This window comes from Kwoniella shandongensis, chromosome 7, assembly GCF_008629635.2.
Source record: "Kwoniella shandongensis chromosome 7, complete sequence".
Taxonomy (NCBI): domain Eukaryota; kingdom Fungi; phylum Basidiomycota; class Tremellomycetes; order Tremellales; family Cryptococcaceae; genus Kwoniella; species Kwoniella shandongensis.
This window is the reverse complement of record NC_089293.1, coordinates 132,056-145,878: the sequence shown is the minus strand read 5'-3', so window position 1 is coordinate 145,878 and position 13,823 is coordinate 132,056. Positions and strand designations below refer to the sequence as shown.

General features: G+C 49.9%; 5 protein-coding genes across 5 annotated transcripts; 3 read left to right on the top strand and 2 right to left on the bottom strand.

Moving 5' to 3' along the window:
• Window positions 1–68: 68 nt before the first annotated feature.
• On the bottom strand, window positions 69–5,108 carry CI109_103940 (uncharacterized protein; the record flags this gene model as incomplete). The annotated part of the gene is made up of 21 exons (XM_032006735.1): window positions 69–77; window positions 142–161; window positions 227–395; window positions 460–927; window positions 988–1,212; window positions 1,264–1,394; window positions 1,450–1,579; window positions 1,630–1,815; window positions 1,875–2,237; window positions 2,292–2,359; window positions 2,413–2,508; window positions 2,560–3,170; window positions 3,225–3,331; window positions 3,389–3,493; window positions 3,550–3,682; window positions 3,734–3,879; window positions 3,932–3,964; window positions 4,012–4,107; window positions 4,165–4,361; window positions 4,419–4,774; window positions 4,885–5,108. 21 exons carry the CDS (start codon window positions 5,106–5,108, stop codon window positions 69–71), a joined length of 3,873 nt encoding a protein of 1,290 aa, XP_031858938.1.
• An 85-nt stretch (window positions 5,109–5,193) lies between these two features.
• Window positions 5,194–6,828, top strand: CI109_103939 (pre-mRNA-splicing factor CWC2; the record flags this gene model as incomplete). Its single annotated transcript, XM_032006736.2, has 8 exons — window positions 5,194–5,255; window positions 5,355–5,494; window positions 5,569–5,620; window positions 5,680–5,796; window positions 5,850–5,890; window positions 5,962–6,159; window positions 6,227–6,347; window positions 6,402–6,828. 8 exons carry the CDS (start codon window positions 5,194–5,196, stop codon window positions 6,826–6,828), a joined length of 1,158 nt encoding a protein of 385 aa, XP_031858939.2.
• A 519-nt stretch (window positions 6,829–7,347) lies between these two features.
• Window positions 7,348–7,998, top strand: CI109_103938 (uncharacterized protein; the record flags this gene model as incomplete). Its single annotated transcript, XM_032006737.1, has 3 exons — window positions 7,348–7,443; window positions 7,574–7,856; window positions 7,910–7,998. The coding sequence occupies 3 exons, from the start codon at window positions 7,348–7,350 to the stop codon at window positions 7,996–7,998; spliced, it is 468 nt and encodes a 155-aa protein (XP_031858940.1).
• Window positions 7,999–8,776: 778 nt separating this feature from the next.
• Window positions 8,777–12,307, top strand: CI109_103937 (uncharacterized protein; the record flags this gene model as incomplete). The annotated part of the gene is made up of 13 exons (XM_032006738.1): window positions 8,777–9,087; window positions 9,155–9,241; window positions 9,307–9,424; window positions 9,491–9,945; window positions 10,007–10,164; window positions 10,218–10,334; window positions 10,392–10,882; window positions 10,935–11,030; window positions 11,082–11,170; window positions 11,236–11,676; window positions 11,738–11,827; window positions 11,888–12,188; window positions 12,239–12,307. The coding sequence occupies 13 exons, from the start codon at window positions 8,777–8,779 to the stop codon at window positions 12,305–12,307; spliced, it is 2,823 nt and encodes a 940-aa protein (XP_031858941.1).
• A 120-nt stretch (window positions 12,308–12,427) lies between these two features.
• CI109_103936 (uncharacterized protein) lies at window positions 12,428–13,692 on the bottom strand (the record flags this gene model as incomplete). The annotated part of the gene is made up of 2 exons (XM_032006739.1): window positions 12,428–13,237; window positions 13,402–13,692. 2 exons carry the CDS (start codon window positions 13,690–13,692, stop codon window positions 12,428–12,430), a joined length of 1,101 nt encoding a protein of 366 aa, XP_031858942.1.
• Between the last annotated feature and the right edge of the window lie 131 nt (window positions 13,693–13,823).

Genomic DNA, 13,823 nt, shown 5'->3' with positions numbered 1-13,823 from the left:
TATTTTGGACTTTGATGCATGCAATTGAAATGAATGCGAAAATACGATGCAACTTTGAACATGCTGGATTATAGATACTGTAGTAGATGCAGTCGTCAGCCAACGTCCAGTTCAGACACACCGAGCCACCTGCGCACTCACCAAACTAGCAGCGAACACGACTGCAGAAGACACGCACCCCTCGTCAGCAACCCAAACAGGAGCAGAGACAAAGTAAACCACTCACTATCTCTCTTGATCAGCGCTTGTGCCTCTTCCATCTTCTGGAACAGATCCGCATCTCCAATCACTCTCGCCGCATCTCTCACTTCTCTACACGTCTCGTCCAATCGTGTGATCACACGAACGATCGTTCCTTCAGCCACATCTGTAAGTTCAGTGATCTCGTTGAATGGCTGTGTGAGAGGAGGGTATATATCAGCTCAGTTTCTACTTGTCAGTGAAAGACTATAAACTCACCATTCCCCCTGCCCAGTTGTAAACCACCTCGACGAGACCAGGCTTGTACTTCTGCAAGAACTCGTCGTACCCTACCGAACACCGATCTTGTTCTCTCTCTACCCCATCGGCAATCCTATAAATCACATCCAGACCCTGTTGCAACTTCGGCTCGATCGTAGGTTGCGAGTCGGTCTTTTCCACAAAGACAAAGATCGATAACAGTGCAACCACTTCTTGCGGAGTGTAATCCGCCAAGATGTTCTCCAAGATCAATTCGGTCAAGATCAACTCGGGAGCAGAGTTAATTTCACATGCGACTCGGCCCTTGAGAAGAACCGTCGAATTTTCGTCGATGAAAGATAGTCGTTTGAGAACCTCTACACGTGACTCGTAGTCTGGCAAAAGCTCCAGATTCTGATCTGAAAGAGCACGCTTGAGTTCGGTGAGACTCGCCTCAACAAGCTTGATCTCATGCAATGTGGCATACTGCAATAAGGACAATGTCGTCAGCTAGTAATCTTGGCCTGACCTAACGAATCTGCTCACATGATCGGAGAAGTCTCCGCAGAGTTGACAGCCAAGTTTGGCAAGTCGATCAACAAGCAACGCTCTTTGCCTTATCAACTCCTGGAATTCGATAGCTCGCAGTCGTGACCAATCCACCTCGGGCAGCTCGGAAGATGATAGCTCTTCGTGTAGCACCGCCAGGTCATGCAATGTCTTGTCGATCGAGTCTTTCGCCTTCTTGTCAACGATACCCGTGTGGTCCGCCTGCGACAGTGTCAACACCCGACCACTTGCTTGAGTGACTAACAAACCAACCTTCAAGATCCGATTGACCACAAACGTTATACTGCTTGTATCAATGGTTTTGATCTCCCATGTGGGATTCGGGAAAGACCCCTTTGGCAAGATAGGAGGGAATCGTGGAGGCACATCGGATTCTTTCACATCTGCGTAATACGTAAGTACGTCGGAAGTGGAACAATTGTATTACGCTTCACTCACCCTCCTTCTTCGATTTCTGCCCCGGGGTGACCAGGGCCAATACTCGCCACGCCTTGGCCTCGGATTTGATCCCATCTACCACCAGGTTGGGCGCACTTCTCAACAAGATAGCAAGGTTACCAGAGTAGTGCTATATATACCGTTAGCTCGGAGTGGACCTTCCGCAGTACACAAGCTCACCCCATTGCGAAGTATAACAACACGACCAGGCACAAAGATCTTGCTTGCTTGAGGAGCCCATGCAGCACGCTTGATGAAGTTGTTGTTGACACGGACAGCTTCCGCGGATAGGTCGTAGAACGCGCCGATATCGGTCTTACAGATTTCACATTCCACCTTTGGTAGACGTGCGAGAATCTTCTCGGTCTGCGAAAGGCCGAGCCTGGTCAGTTATCGATTTCTGGTACGTGTTGAGCGGTACTCACGTGAACAATCTGCCGTTGTTGCTCCGGCGCCATTTTCTGTGTCGCATTCTCGGAGAAACTTCGCTTGATCATCTCCTCCACTTTCAACGCCTCGACTCGCAACAGGTTAAGAATCATGTTATATGTCAACCTGAATTGCGATGAAAGTCTGTTCGGTGTACCCAACATCATCTCGGTCAATTCGATTTGTGGAGGCACTTCGTCGCCGCTCAGCAGGATGACGGTACCGGTAGTGTCGAGACCTCTTCGACCTGCTCGTCCCGCCATCTGAGTGTATTCTCCTGGGAGAAGGTTTCGGAAAGATGTTCCATCGTGCTTGCGGATACCGGCGAAAACGACACACTTCGCTGGCATGTTGACACCCTGTGAAGATAGATAAGCAATATTCCGGATGTCAAGTAGGCCCGACAAGCTCACCATAGCGAAGGTCTCAGTTGCAAATAGTACCTTGACCAGTCCTCGAGAGAACAGGATCTCCACGACCTCTGCGCGACTGCATCAGCACAGTCACATTGAGAGCGACCCAACCAATTCTCACCCTTGACCAATGGTAGGAGACCACCGTGATGTACTCCGATACCTCTACTCAAAAGATCTCGCATTCTCAAAATCTGGGGTAGTGTCTTGTCCGAACCTTGGGGAACGTCAGCTGAAGTCGAAGCATGCATCCAAGTAGCTGACTTACCCTTTAGTCTCGTCAAGGCGCGCTCCCAGGTTATGTGGACTTCACTCTTCTCCTTGGCAGTGCACAGATTCATACTACCCAAAGTCTGAGCGTATTCTTCACACCTCTTTTTGCTGAACACAAAGTTGACATTCGGGAGAAGGGAGTTCTTCTTGAGATAGTTGATAAGGTGGGTCCAGATATTCTGATCCAGCTGGAAAGCGGGTCGTCCACCGAAACCTCCTCGTCCACCGCCGCGTCCACCACCTCTTCCACCACGAGCGGCAACAGGTGCAGGTGACGGTGCACCATTCCCTCCTGCTCGATTAGTATGAGTGCGTCCGGCTCCAGGCTTTGTGAAAGGGGCATTTTTCCCTGTTGGGAGGTCCTTGGCCTTGATTGGCGCTCCACCCCGACCGCCAGTGCGTTGAAGTGGAGGCAAGCCAGCCGCCTCGCGTTCTTTCTCCTGCTTTCGACGTGTAGCTTCCTGTGCTGTTTTGTAACCGTCGGCAATGAAACGTGATTTCGAGTCGACGATCTTGCGCAGCTCCTTGCCGGCCCACAGGAAATGTTCCAGCGGGACAGGTCGCATAGGAGTCGATATGACGTAGATATCCTTCTTTTTGGTGCGTCTAAACACGTAAATTAGCTTCGATCGCTCGACAGATTCTTGTTCAGTAGCTTACCCAACCCAGTCGGCGAACTCCTTGGTGTTCGGAACTGTCGCTGAGAGAAGAATGATATTGACGTGCTCCGGTAGCATGATGATGACTTCTTCCCAGACCACACCTCGCTACGTAATGTCTCGTCAATCCTGTTCAAACTGTTTGACAGACATGTGTTGGCTCACCTCAGCGTCGTTGACATAATGCACCTCGTCGAAAATAACAAACTCGACATCTCGAATCAAATCGGCACCCTTGTAAAGCATACTCCTCAGAATCTCGGTGGTCATCTGCGTGACACAGTTATTCAGCATGGCGACGTATTCGTGTCCGTGGTGGCACTCACGATCAAGCAGCTTCCTTCCGCATTGATTTGGACGTCACCTGTCAAGATACCAACGGTGGAAGGGTCGAAGGAAGTCTTGAAATCTCTGAACTTTTGATTGGATAAGGCCTTGATTGGGGATGTGTAGATGGCCCTGAGAGAGTGTTCAGCTGTGTCTTGTCCAGACTTGAGCGACAAAGCTTACCTTGTCATATGCTTTGCAGCGAGAGCGATGGCATACTCCGCTACCACCGTCTTTCCCGCTGACGTGTGAGCTGCGACAAACACACTGTCTCCCATCTCCAATCTGTACACAGCTTCTTTTTGGAAATTGTCGAGCTCGAAGGGATACTGGAATACATTGTCAACGATGCCTATCATTTTCCTGTGTTTGAGGACTCACTGTTCTGGCCATTTCCGGTACCAGCTCGTTGAACTACGGTCTTCTTCAGCGTGGTATCACCAGTCTTTCGTACGACTCACATTGACAAGCTTTTGGTTGACATCCACGACGTGAGCCCATTCCTTCTTGCTCGAAGGCTTGAGCTGCCGTCTTGGGGGAGGAGGAGCAGGTAACCGCTACAAGGGATACGGTGAGCTGCCTTTCTCGCCGCTATGAAGTGCCTGGTAGCTCACTCCGATTGGCAGCAGATCGTCGACGTTCTTCCCCGACGGTCCAGCAAGTCCGTTCTCCTTGTTTTCCTCAGTCTCAGCATCCTCATCTCCGAGTCTTGAGATCGCTAGCTGTGGAGAGAACTCCCCATCTCTTCTTCTTCGTTTCGCCTTGGCTGCTATAGATTGAGACCCTAGCATTTCCGCGAGGAACTCGTCGGCTAACGATATCGCGATAGTCAGCGTTAAGTAAATTGGCTTCTACAATAGTCTCTCACCTCCTTCGAGCTTGACACCTCGCTTCATACCAGGAGCACGGGTTTTCCACCCATCCTCGTCGTCGTCCTCGTTGCCGTCTTCCTCATCCTCATTCTCTTCAGGCTTAGCAGCAGCTTCCAGTCCTCCAGGTGTAAAAGGTGCATATGAGCCCTTACCCCTAACGAAGTTCTGCAGAGATCCGGGAGCTCGAGTAGTTGATGAAGAAAGGGTAGGGTGAGCAGGTGGTTTGGGCGCTAATGCTTCGCGCCAGTGTATGAAGGTGCCGTCGATGCCTTGGAAGGCCGGGGTGACGGTGTGAGTCTGGTGAAGTGGAGAGAGGTTGAGGGATGGTATGGGGAGGTCCACCTTCGGTTGTCTATCAAACAACGCACAATCAGTTCCATGTCACCTCCTTCACTGAGCCAATGTTCAATAGGAGGGTGAACGAGAGTGAATGGAGGTAGGAGAAATCATTGAAGAGCTCACATTTGCCATCTCCGCAATTCTGATCCGTCAAGACTTCTCACCGGAGCTAATAGCTGTTTCTCTAGAGCTTCCAACGCCGTCTCTTTACTCAACGGCTCTGTGAAGCCTAATGACGACGCGAGATCGTCAGAGGGAATCGCATCTGTCGAAGTTGGGTTGGCGGCGGTATTGAGTAGCTCGAGAAAGACGTCGTCCTCCAGAGAGGCATCTTGGGGGTCGGACATATTACCTCTGGGGTCGAGAGGGAGCTCGAGGTATGTGATATAAGGTCTGAGTGACTAATTCAGGTCGATAACAAGGGATTGAACTATGATCGCTGGAAATCAGAGACAACCTCCATCCTCGATGTCATCGATGGAATGTCGCGTTACGTAAGCTATATTTGCCACCGCTCGTTCGTTCACGCTTCCACTGCTCGTACTTCTTTGACTTGATGTCAAAACATGACGATATTTATACCTCTGTTATAGATTTCAGCACAGGCTATTCGAGATGTCATTAACAACCGCTACGACCACCGCTCCAAAACGGAAGTTGAGACCTGCACGAAAGCAGGTAGCTCCCGATGAGATTGATAAGAGTGAAAGTGTTCAGGCCGGTAAAGAGTACAGTAAGTTGTCTGTCTTCCTCAGTGTCCACATTCTCGGTGCAAAGGGAAGTGCATGAAGTAATGATGATTTGTAGATATATGGTACAACAAATGGGCTGGAGGAGATAAGGAGGACGCCTTAGCCAAGTAGGTAGACACCCAGAGCTGTTGGTCCAAGGCAAAGCTAACATCTATAACTCTTTCAGCAAAACCCTCTCCCAATCACGCTGTATCATCACTCGAGATGCTGGATATACAAGAGCAGACGCTACGGGGAACAAATACTGTTGCCTGTTCTTCGCTCGAGGATGCTGTCCGTATGGGTAAGTCGCTCGCACTCTGTGCTGAATTTCATTGACGAACGCCTTCCGTATAGTCACGAGTGTAATTACCTCCATCGATTACCGTTACCAAATCGTACGTGTTTCGCCATCGTCTCATGACTGTATGTAGCTTTAACGGAATTAGTCACTGACATATTCCTCTAGACACCGTTCCGGACAACTCTCGAGATTGTTTCGGACGAGAAAAACATGGCGACTATCGAGACGATATGGGAGGTGTTGGATCTTTCAACCGAGTGAACAGGACTTTGTATATTGGCAAGATCGCAGAAAGTCCCGATAAGAATCAGGCTCAGGAGACATTACTGAGACATTTCGGAGAGTGGGGCAAGATCGTGAAATGTGAGTGGAAAAGCCTTATCCCTGTTGTGTTGCCTTTGTGGGTGGTAAATGTTGATATCTGTTGTAGGGAATATCCTGTACCAGCGAGGAGTTGCGTTCGTCACATACGAGTCGGAGCACAATGCCAGTTTCGCCAAAGAAGCGATGGCAAACCAAAGTATGGATGGTGATGAGATCTTGAACGTCAGGTAAGTGTTTTCAGCTCATACAAAGCGCGATACCGCTTACTTGTTTTGGATTAGATGGGCGACAGAAGATCCTAATCCTGGAGAGATCATTGCCGAGCAAAAACGTATCGAAGAAGTTGGTCAGAAAGCTATCTCAGGGATGTTGGACGAGAACCTTGTCGAAGCTGCGCAGACTATCCGAGCTTTGGAAGATGGAGACGAACAGGATTTCTACCCCATCGAAGCGTCGAAACCCGAGTCGGAGGAGGCGGAGGAGGAGGAGGAGGAGGATTCACGACCGATAAAGAAATCAAAGAGCTCAGCCGGGACAGCAAATGGAATCTTTGATGCGGATGCTCTGGATAATTTGAAGTTTTACGCAGACTTGGCGAAGAAACAGGCAGAGGAAGAGAGAGAAAGAGTGAAAGAGAGGAAGGTCCCTTCCAAACCAGCGATTACTTCGTTGTTGGGTGGATATGGGAGTGGAGATGAGAGTGATTAGGTAGACTCGACATATCATGAATGACACATATATTATATCGCATTAAAGGAACTAAAGCAGAGTAGATTTTGGGACGATGGTGCTATATGTCCACAAGTAGTGTAACCTCTTCGCGGCAGTATACCTTATTCTGGGACACCCGTATATTGGCTGGTTGCTATTGTACATCGATTATATGCCGCCCACTTCTCTGCGGTAGTAGACTCTTCATCGGACCGAGGTTCTCAGGACTACGTGTAAAGTGAGAAAGTACCATAATATCCAAATGAAGCAAAACTGAAACTTGTTTGAGTTGGCGGTATTCCTTCCACTCCCGACTCCATACAGTCCTTTGAGGAACCCCTTCCCCCCTCTGTGCTTCCAATTCCTAGGTGAGCCATCGACTTACCAAGCTCCTATAAGTGTGTCTTTATATAGAGGTCTACACTTCCAGACTTCCCCATATCACCATTCGCAGAACACCCAATCCAGATCACCTTACACACCAAATTGCACTCTCACATTGAAAGTCACCGCACAATGGCTAACTACGACGACCCCACCGAAAACGACTCCAATGGCACTTCGCTCGAAGCTGGCACTCGGAGTAACCTATCTGATAGAGGTCCTACTGAGGTAAGTTCTTACCCCAACAAATGACAAATTGACGTTTTCCCCCAATAATCCCTGATCCTGGGCATCTGCGCTATTCTGTGACCCGCTATGAAGTGTTGATTGTGATTGCTCATGAAATTTTGCGTCACAGCAATCTCAGCAAGGATCTTCATTTGGTGTTGTTCGCCCCAAGCCCACTCGGCGTAATGCCAATGATTTCCCGGACAAATATGCCCCACCTGAGCACATGTCCTACAACCGCTCGCGAGCCATCACCTCCCAACCTGGAAACAACCCCGGCATGGCCGCTCCTGGACCCTCTGCGACCAACAGCAATGCTGGCCACTCCAACCTTTCGCGCAACGGCCAAAGTGTCAATCGGGCAGAAACCGGTGTTTGTGGTTGTCAGAGCCTTGGTGGCAGCCGACCAAGCTGTGAGGATTGTATGAGTTGTGTATAGTTGGCAACTAGCAAATGTGCACACTAGTATCCGAGTTTGGTAGATTACAGTGGGCTTCTGATGATGGTTCGTTGTCTGTTGAAGTGACTATCTATGCGCGTTTACCTGTCGATTAGAGTATACCATCCATAAATGGCAATAGCAGGATACACGTGGTTTCCCCTCTATGCGCTGAACCTATTCCCAAATCAATCTGCAACAGCTCCGCGTGCTGGAGAGGTTTTGAATGCTCAGATCTTGTGTGAAGGATCAAGTATCCTTTCTTTATTCGATCAGGCTGGATGTTCTCTGGCCGAAACAACCGGTCTGACCGGTAAGAAATGACGAGTAATCTGCGCGTAGACACCGACAGTGCTGAGGTGTACCGGTGATTTTCCTCCGTTGTTGTCCCCTTCTCAACAGGAAAATGCAGTCAGTCCAGACCAGTTCATGTTGTGCAACAGCTCGTGGTTGAATCTCAGAAGGAACACGATCTGAGAATCATGAACAACACTCAGAATGCGATCAGTCGTCACTGTGCCACATTTGAAAACTGCTCCTGGAAGCAGGAAGTCAGTGTGCCCCCGGTTTCTCTTCAACAAGCTTAGCAGCTACATGTATCACGAGTGCTCTCATAGAATAGCGGCCTCGACCGTCGCTGCCTATTGTACCCTCTAAAGTGCATGCACTACGTAGTATCCGTCTTATAAACCCCTTTCACTGTCAATCAGGAGGTTCAAACCGAGCTTGACTCTATATGTTGTGACGTGGAAGATATCATGTCATCACCTTCAAGACCCTCCTCGCACCTCGTTCCATTGTTTTGATTCCAACTTACCTTTCTTTGAATAACACATAAGTGTCTACACAGCTACGCCACCACGCCAGACGGAGAAACGAAGTCAACAAACAAAGATGTCCGATCCACCGACTCAGCTTTCCCTCCCTTCTAATCTTCCGTTCCCAATACGAATCACTAGACTCATCGTTCACCCCGGCGACAATGTGCGACGCGGTTCACGTCTGCTCGAATACTCATTCATGTCCAATGAACAGCGCGCCAAAGTTGATAAGCGGCATAACGAGGGCAGAACGGCGGATCTATCGAAGGGCGAATTTGAGGGTGATGATCTGAGTGGGACGTGGGAGAGCTTGATAGAGGGTGAAGTAGTAGGTTGGTTAGAAGGTGTGACGATGGGTATGGTCATTGAGCGGAGACAGGCGAGGTGAGTTGCCATAATCGGTCCCCTCAGTAGGCGAAGTACTGAATGTCAATGTTCTCTTCCTGTCTAGTCGACCACTTCTGAACGTTCAACAACCTTGTTCTCACCCCGTACAACTACATGGCATGTGTGGGATATGTGGAGCGGACTTGACAGAGTAAGCACAGCTCATTGGAGCTCGCTTTTTCCGTGGCAAGTACTTATGATCGACACAACCCTCAGGGATGACTATCTATCTGCGCCTGCTGCTCCGAGCTCCTCCAATCAGGCTGGACCGTCTAGATATCCCGGTGGCTTCGAGGTTACTCACGATGCAATGGGCGTCACAGTTTCCAAAAATGTATGTTGACTCCACCCTCCCCGTTTTTGTGCATGTTCACCAAACTGATATTCTCACTTTTTGTAGGAAGCTCAAAGATTAGACAACCTCACGCGAGACGCGCTACTTTCGACCAGACGGTTATCGTTGATCGTCGATCTCGACCAGACTATCATCCATACCACTGTTGATCCGACCGTTGCAGAATGGATGGAAGAGATCGAAGCGGATCGCGCAGCTCAAACAGAACATGGACACAGTCCTGACGGCCCAGCGAACAGTCCTCCACCCGGAGCTGAAGGAGATCCCGAGAGCACCACGCCTCCTGGATCACCCGCTTTTAGCAACATCGTTCTACCGCCCAAGGGCGAACAATCGCCACAAAAAGAGAAGAATCCGAATGCAGAAGCTCTGCAAGACGTCGCAAGATTCCAAATTTCAGACGATCTACCACCGGGTTATGTAAAGCCGAAACAAAGGCGGACTAGACCTGGTGAACGCCCAGTCGAAGCACCTGGAAGATGGTATTTTACAAAACCGAGGTGCGTCCCTTGACGCCATGCGTGAGGTGCGGTGGCTTTGCTGACGTGAGATATTCCGCAGACCTGGATTGCAGAAGTTTCTTGACGAGATGTCAGAACTGTACGAAATGCACGTCTACACAATGGGAACGAGGACGTACGCGGACGCGATTTGCAAAGTGATCGATCCAGAGGGGAAAATATTCGGAGGGCGAGTACTTAGCCGAGATGAGAGTGGAAGTGAGTTGGCCATTGCGAATATACTACGGGAACGATCACTCACAATGCTTTAGGCTTCAGCTCGAAGAATCTGAAACGACTATTTCCCACCGACACAAGTATGGTAGTGGTGATCGATGACCGTTCCGATGTGTGGGGAGACTGCCCAAATCTAGTCAAGGTTGTGCCGTGTGAGTGCATCTCGTAATTCGCCTAGAACCTACTTCTGACTTTGCGACTCGCCTCAGATGACTTTTTCATCGGTATCGGCGATATCAATTCCGCTTTCCTGCCTAAACAGAAATCCACACCTGGACCATCTCCAGCCGCCGCATCTCCGTCTGTGTCCCCACTCTCTGACTCTCCGGCCTCTCCATCTTCATCATCTGCTGCTTCATCACCGCCACCTGCTACTCCGGAAGACGAGTCTCTTTTCACTGAGGAGGAGCTGTTACTGAAGGCGAAGATGTTGGACGAAGTCAGCGAAGCGAGACCGCTAGCGAAGTTGCAGGAAGAATTGGAAAAGGAAGAAGAAATGGACGAACCGAATAGCGTAAAAGACGCGCCATCAACCACCACGGGTGGTGACGAATCTTCCAAAGCCACAAACGACGCAGAAGCTTCTACGCCTAAATCCAAAGACAAGCTGACAGCTCCTTCTGCACAACCGGATTCTCCTGTGAAACCCAGAAAACCTCTGCTCAACCCTAATGACTACGAGCTGTTACGAGTCTCTGATGTAAGTATATTGAGGATCCTTGTGGTCGCAGCTGACATCCTGGCATTGGCAGATTCTAGGCGAGATTCACCGACGGTTCTACGACGCATATGATGATCTGAGTGACTGGGATTCCAAGACCAAGCTGCCGATGAGCTGTGATGTCGAGGTGAGCTCGCTAGACGTCGTACTTGTCACGGTAGCTGATGTTAGTACTCAGTTCATCATTCCGGAGCTGAAAGGTCAGGTACTGGAAGGGTGCAACCTTGTCTTCTCAGGTGTTATCCCACAGTCGGTAGACCCAGTGACGTGAGCTGCCTTCAAACAACCGTCCTAACAGGTTACTAACAATACTTTGTTCCTGTACTCAACAGGTCTGACATATGGCAAACGGCAGAAACGTTTGGCGCATTGTGCTCTACCGCCGTCAACGACAGGACCACCCATTGTGTGACAGCCACTTTGGACACCGAGAAGACTTATCGCACAAGCAAGGTCCCAGGTGCAAAGGTAGTCTGGACGAGCTGGTTTTGGGATAGTGTGGCTTTATGGCGAAGACAGCCTGAAGTCAAATATCTCGCTGGAGCGAAAAGTAGAACCCCTTCGCCCCCACCACCAGACAATAAGAGCACGACCCCGCCAGTGGACGCAACAGACGACACTGCTGGACAACAGGGGAATGAAGATATGGAAGATGATACGAACGTCGGAACAGGGTGGGATGAGAGTGCAGATAAGGAGTGGGAGGCGTTCATGGCCGAGGATGACAGTGATTATGATGCGTCGGATGTGGCGAGTGTAGCGAGTATCGATAGGTGCGTGAAGGGTTTTTCATTATCAATAAGACACGAGCTGACGTGAATTTGTCTCGAATAGTGTGCCATCTACACCAAGCAAGAAAAGAGTACGATATGCGGATGAGGAATCATTGCCCTTGGAGGATTTCAAGGATCCATCACCGGAAGAGTAAATTTGCAGAGGCAATAAAAACTACCATCATGATTGCTAACAAGGAATGCTCCGTAGCATTCTGAACGACCCCCCTACCAAACGACGAAAACCCTTATTGCTGGAAGCTACACCTCCAGGCGAGGAGATACCACCTGAGAACCGAATACAGTATAAACCCCGAGGCTTCGCGAAGAAAGACAAGGAGAAGGAGGTGGACGACGATGGGAATGTTCCCGTTTCCATTGTGCAAGACGTTGGAATCGAGGGTGAGGGCGTGGGCGAGGAAGAAGCGGGCGAAGATGGGGACGGCGGCGATGAAGCGCGGAGTGAGGCTGCTGAGACGGAGGGAGATGACGAGGATGAGTTTGCTCGGATGGTGAGTGCAGTAGCGATTCTTGGCCAAAGCCGTGCTGACAAGACATATAGTTGAGAGAAAGTATGGCCGAGGAAGAGGGCGAGGAGGATGCCGAAGCAGATGAAGAAGAAGAATTTTAGAAGGCAACGGATGTACGAGTTGTATCTATAGCGTGTCATCTTGGTGTTCAAGGATCTAAAGATTGAATCATACATCACACAACATATGCATTTTCATGACTCGCCGTCATACATCCATGATCACGCAGTGATCCCATTCGTCGTTGTCGTCGGAGCAAAACTCCTTCGATTCAACAACATTCCCTTGATAGCTCTTACTTCTTTTCTTACCGCATCCCATTCTTCTCCCCGACTTTGATTTTCCAAAGTATCGAATCCTGCTCCTGCTCTTCCACTTTCCTTTGACAGATTAGCACTCAAAGTTCCCATACCTATTCCGAACCCGCCGGACCCCGTTGGACGAGCGACGAATAGCTGACGATGTAAGTGTGAAGTGTACGATTCGAGTGTCGATATGAGCGATGTTCGAGTAGTGGACGTCGAGTCCAGTGCGGTGGTTAGGGATCGTAATGATCTGGTCAAAGACTGAAGGGATGGGATAGGCGATATGGGAAGGTGTTCTGCCGTTTGTGTTGGGGTGGACGGAGGATCACCGTGATCGTTTCCGTGTTCGGAGGAAGTAGTCGACGAATCAATCTCACGCAGTGTCGCCTCCTTTTCAATCAACAACGCCGTCTTCTCCTCCTGTTCTCCTGCCGTCGGATTACCTTCCATTGCTCCCACCGCGACATCCTTCTCTCCAGCAATCGCAGTCGGGTTTGGGGGGAATAACCCCCCCGTTCTCAATCTCCTCAAATTATCTACTATGTTCGTCATCCTATCCACTTGCTGAGTGACAATCACCTTTCTCGCTGAGAAACTTGCATGTAGAAGGGGGAGCAAGAAATAGGACCAGACGAGCGCGATGGATGAAGATAGACCGAGGAGAAGGGAGAGGACGAAGGTCAGTCGACGGATGAAGGTCGGTATTGATCGGGTGGGTGCAGATAGCTGTGAAGGAGATGGGCATAGGTCAGTGATCTGGAACATGTACGCTGATACTGATGGGCTGGAAGCGCAGGACTTCATGTGGTTGAAGCCAGCGTGAAGGGAAGGTTGCTGCCGTATATATGAATGATTGGGCGAAGTAATGAATATGAGACATTCGCACGTACAGATGATCGAGGTATTATTCCTCCTGCCCCTTGTCTCCTCGGAGCAGAATATGGCACTTGCAATCTCTCTTTCGAATACACCTGTTCCTCTACAGCCCTATCATCAGGCGGACTTGCTCCGAAAAGGGGATTGGTCGTCCCGTCTCTCACTCCTGTTAGCGTTGCCGCTTCTGGCTCGACAGGAGACGGCTGTGAAGGAGGGGTAGGATCGTCGGTGATGGTGGTCGGCGGAGGTGTAGCTCCGAATAATGGGTTAGAAGAGCCACTAGGGGGAGAGGTAGGGTCGGACATCCTTCTTAATGGCGAATTCAGTCGAGTAGGATATTGTTGTCGAGTTGAACAGAATAAATGAAGAGATAGAAACAAGGACCTGTTGTCCTTGTGCCCGGTTAAGTTGTAACACCCGACCGAGCTACGAGCGA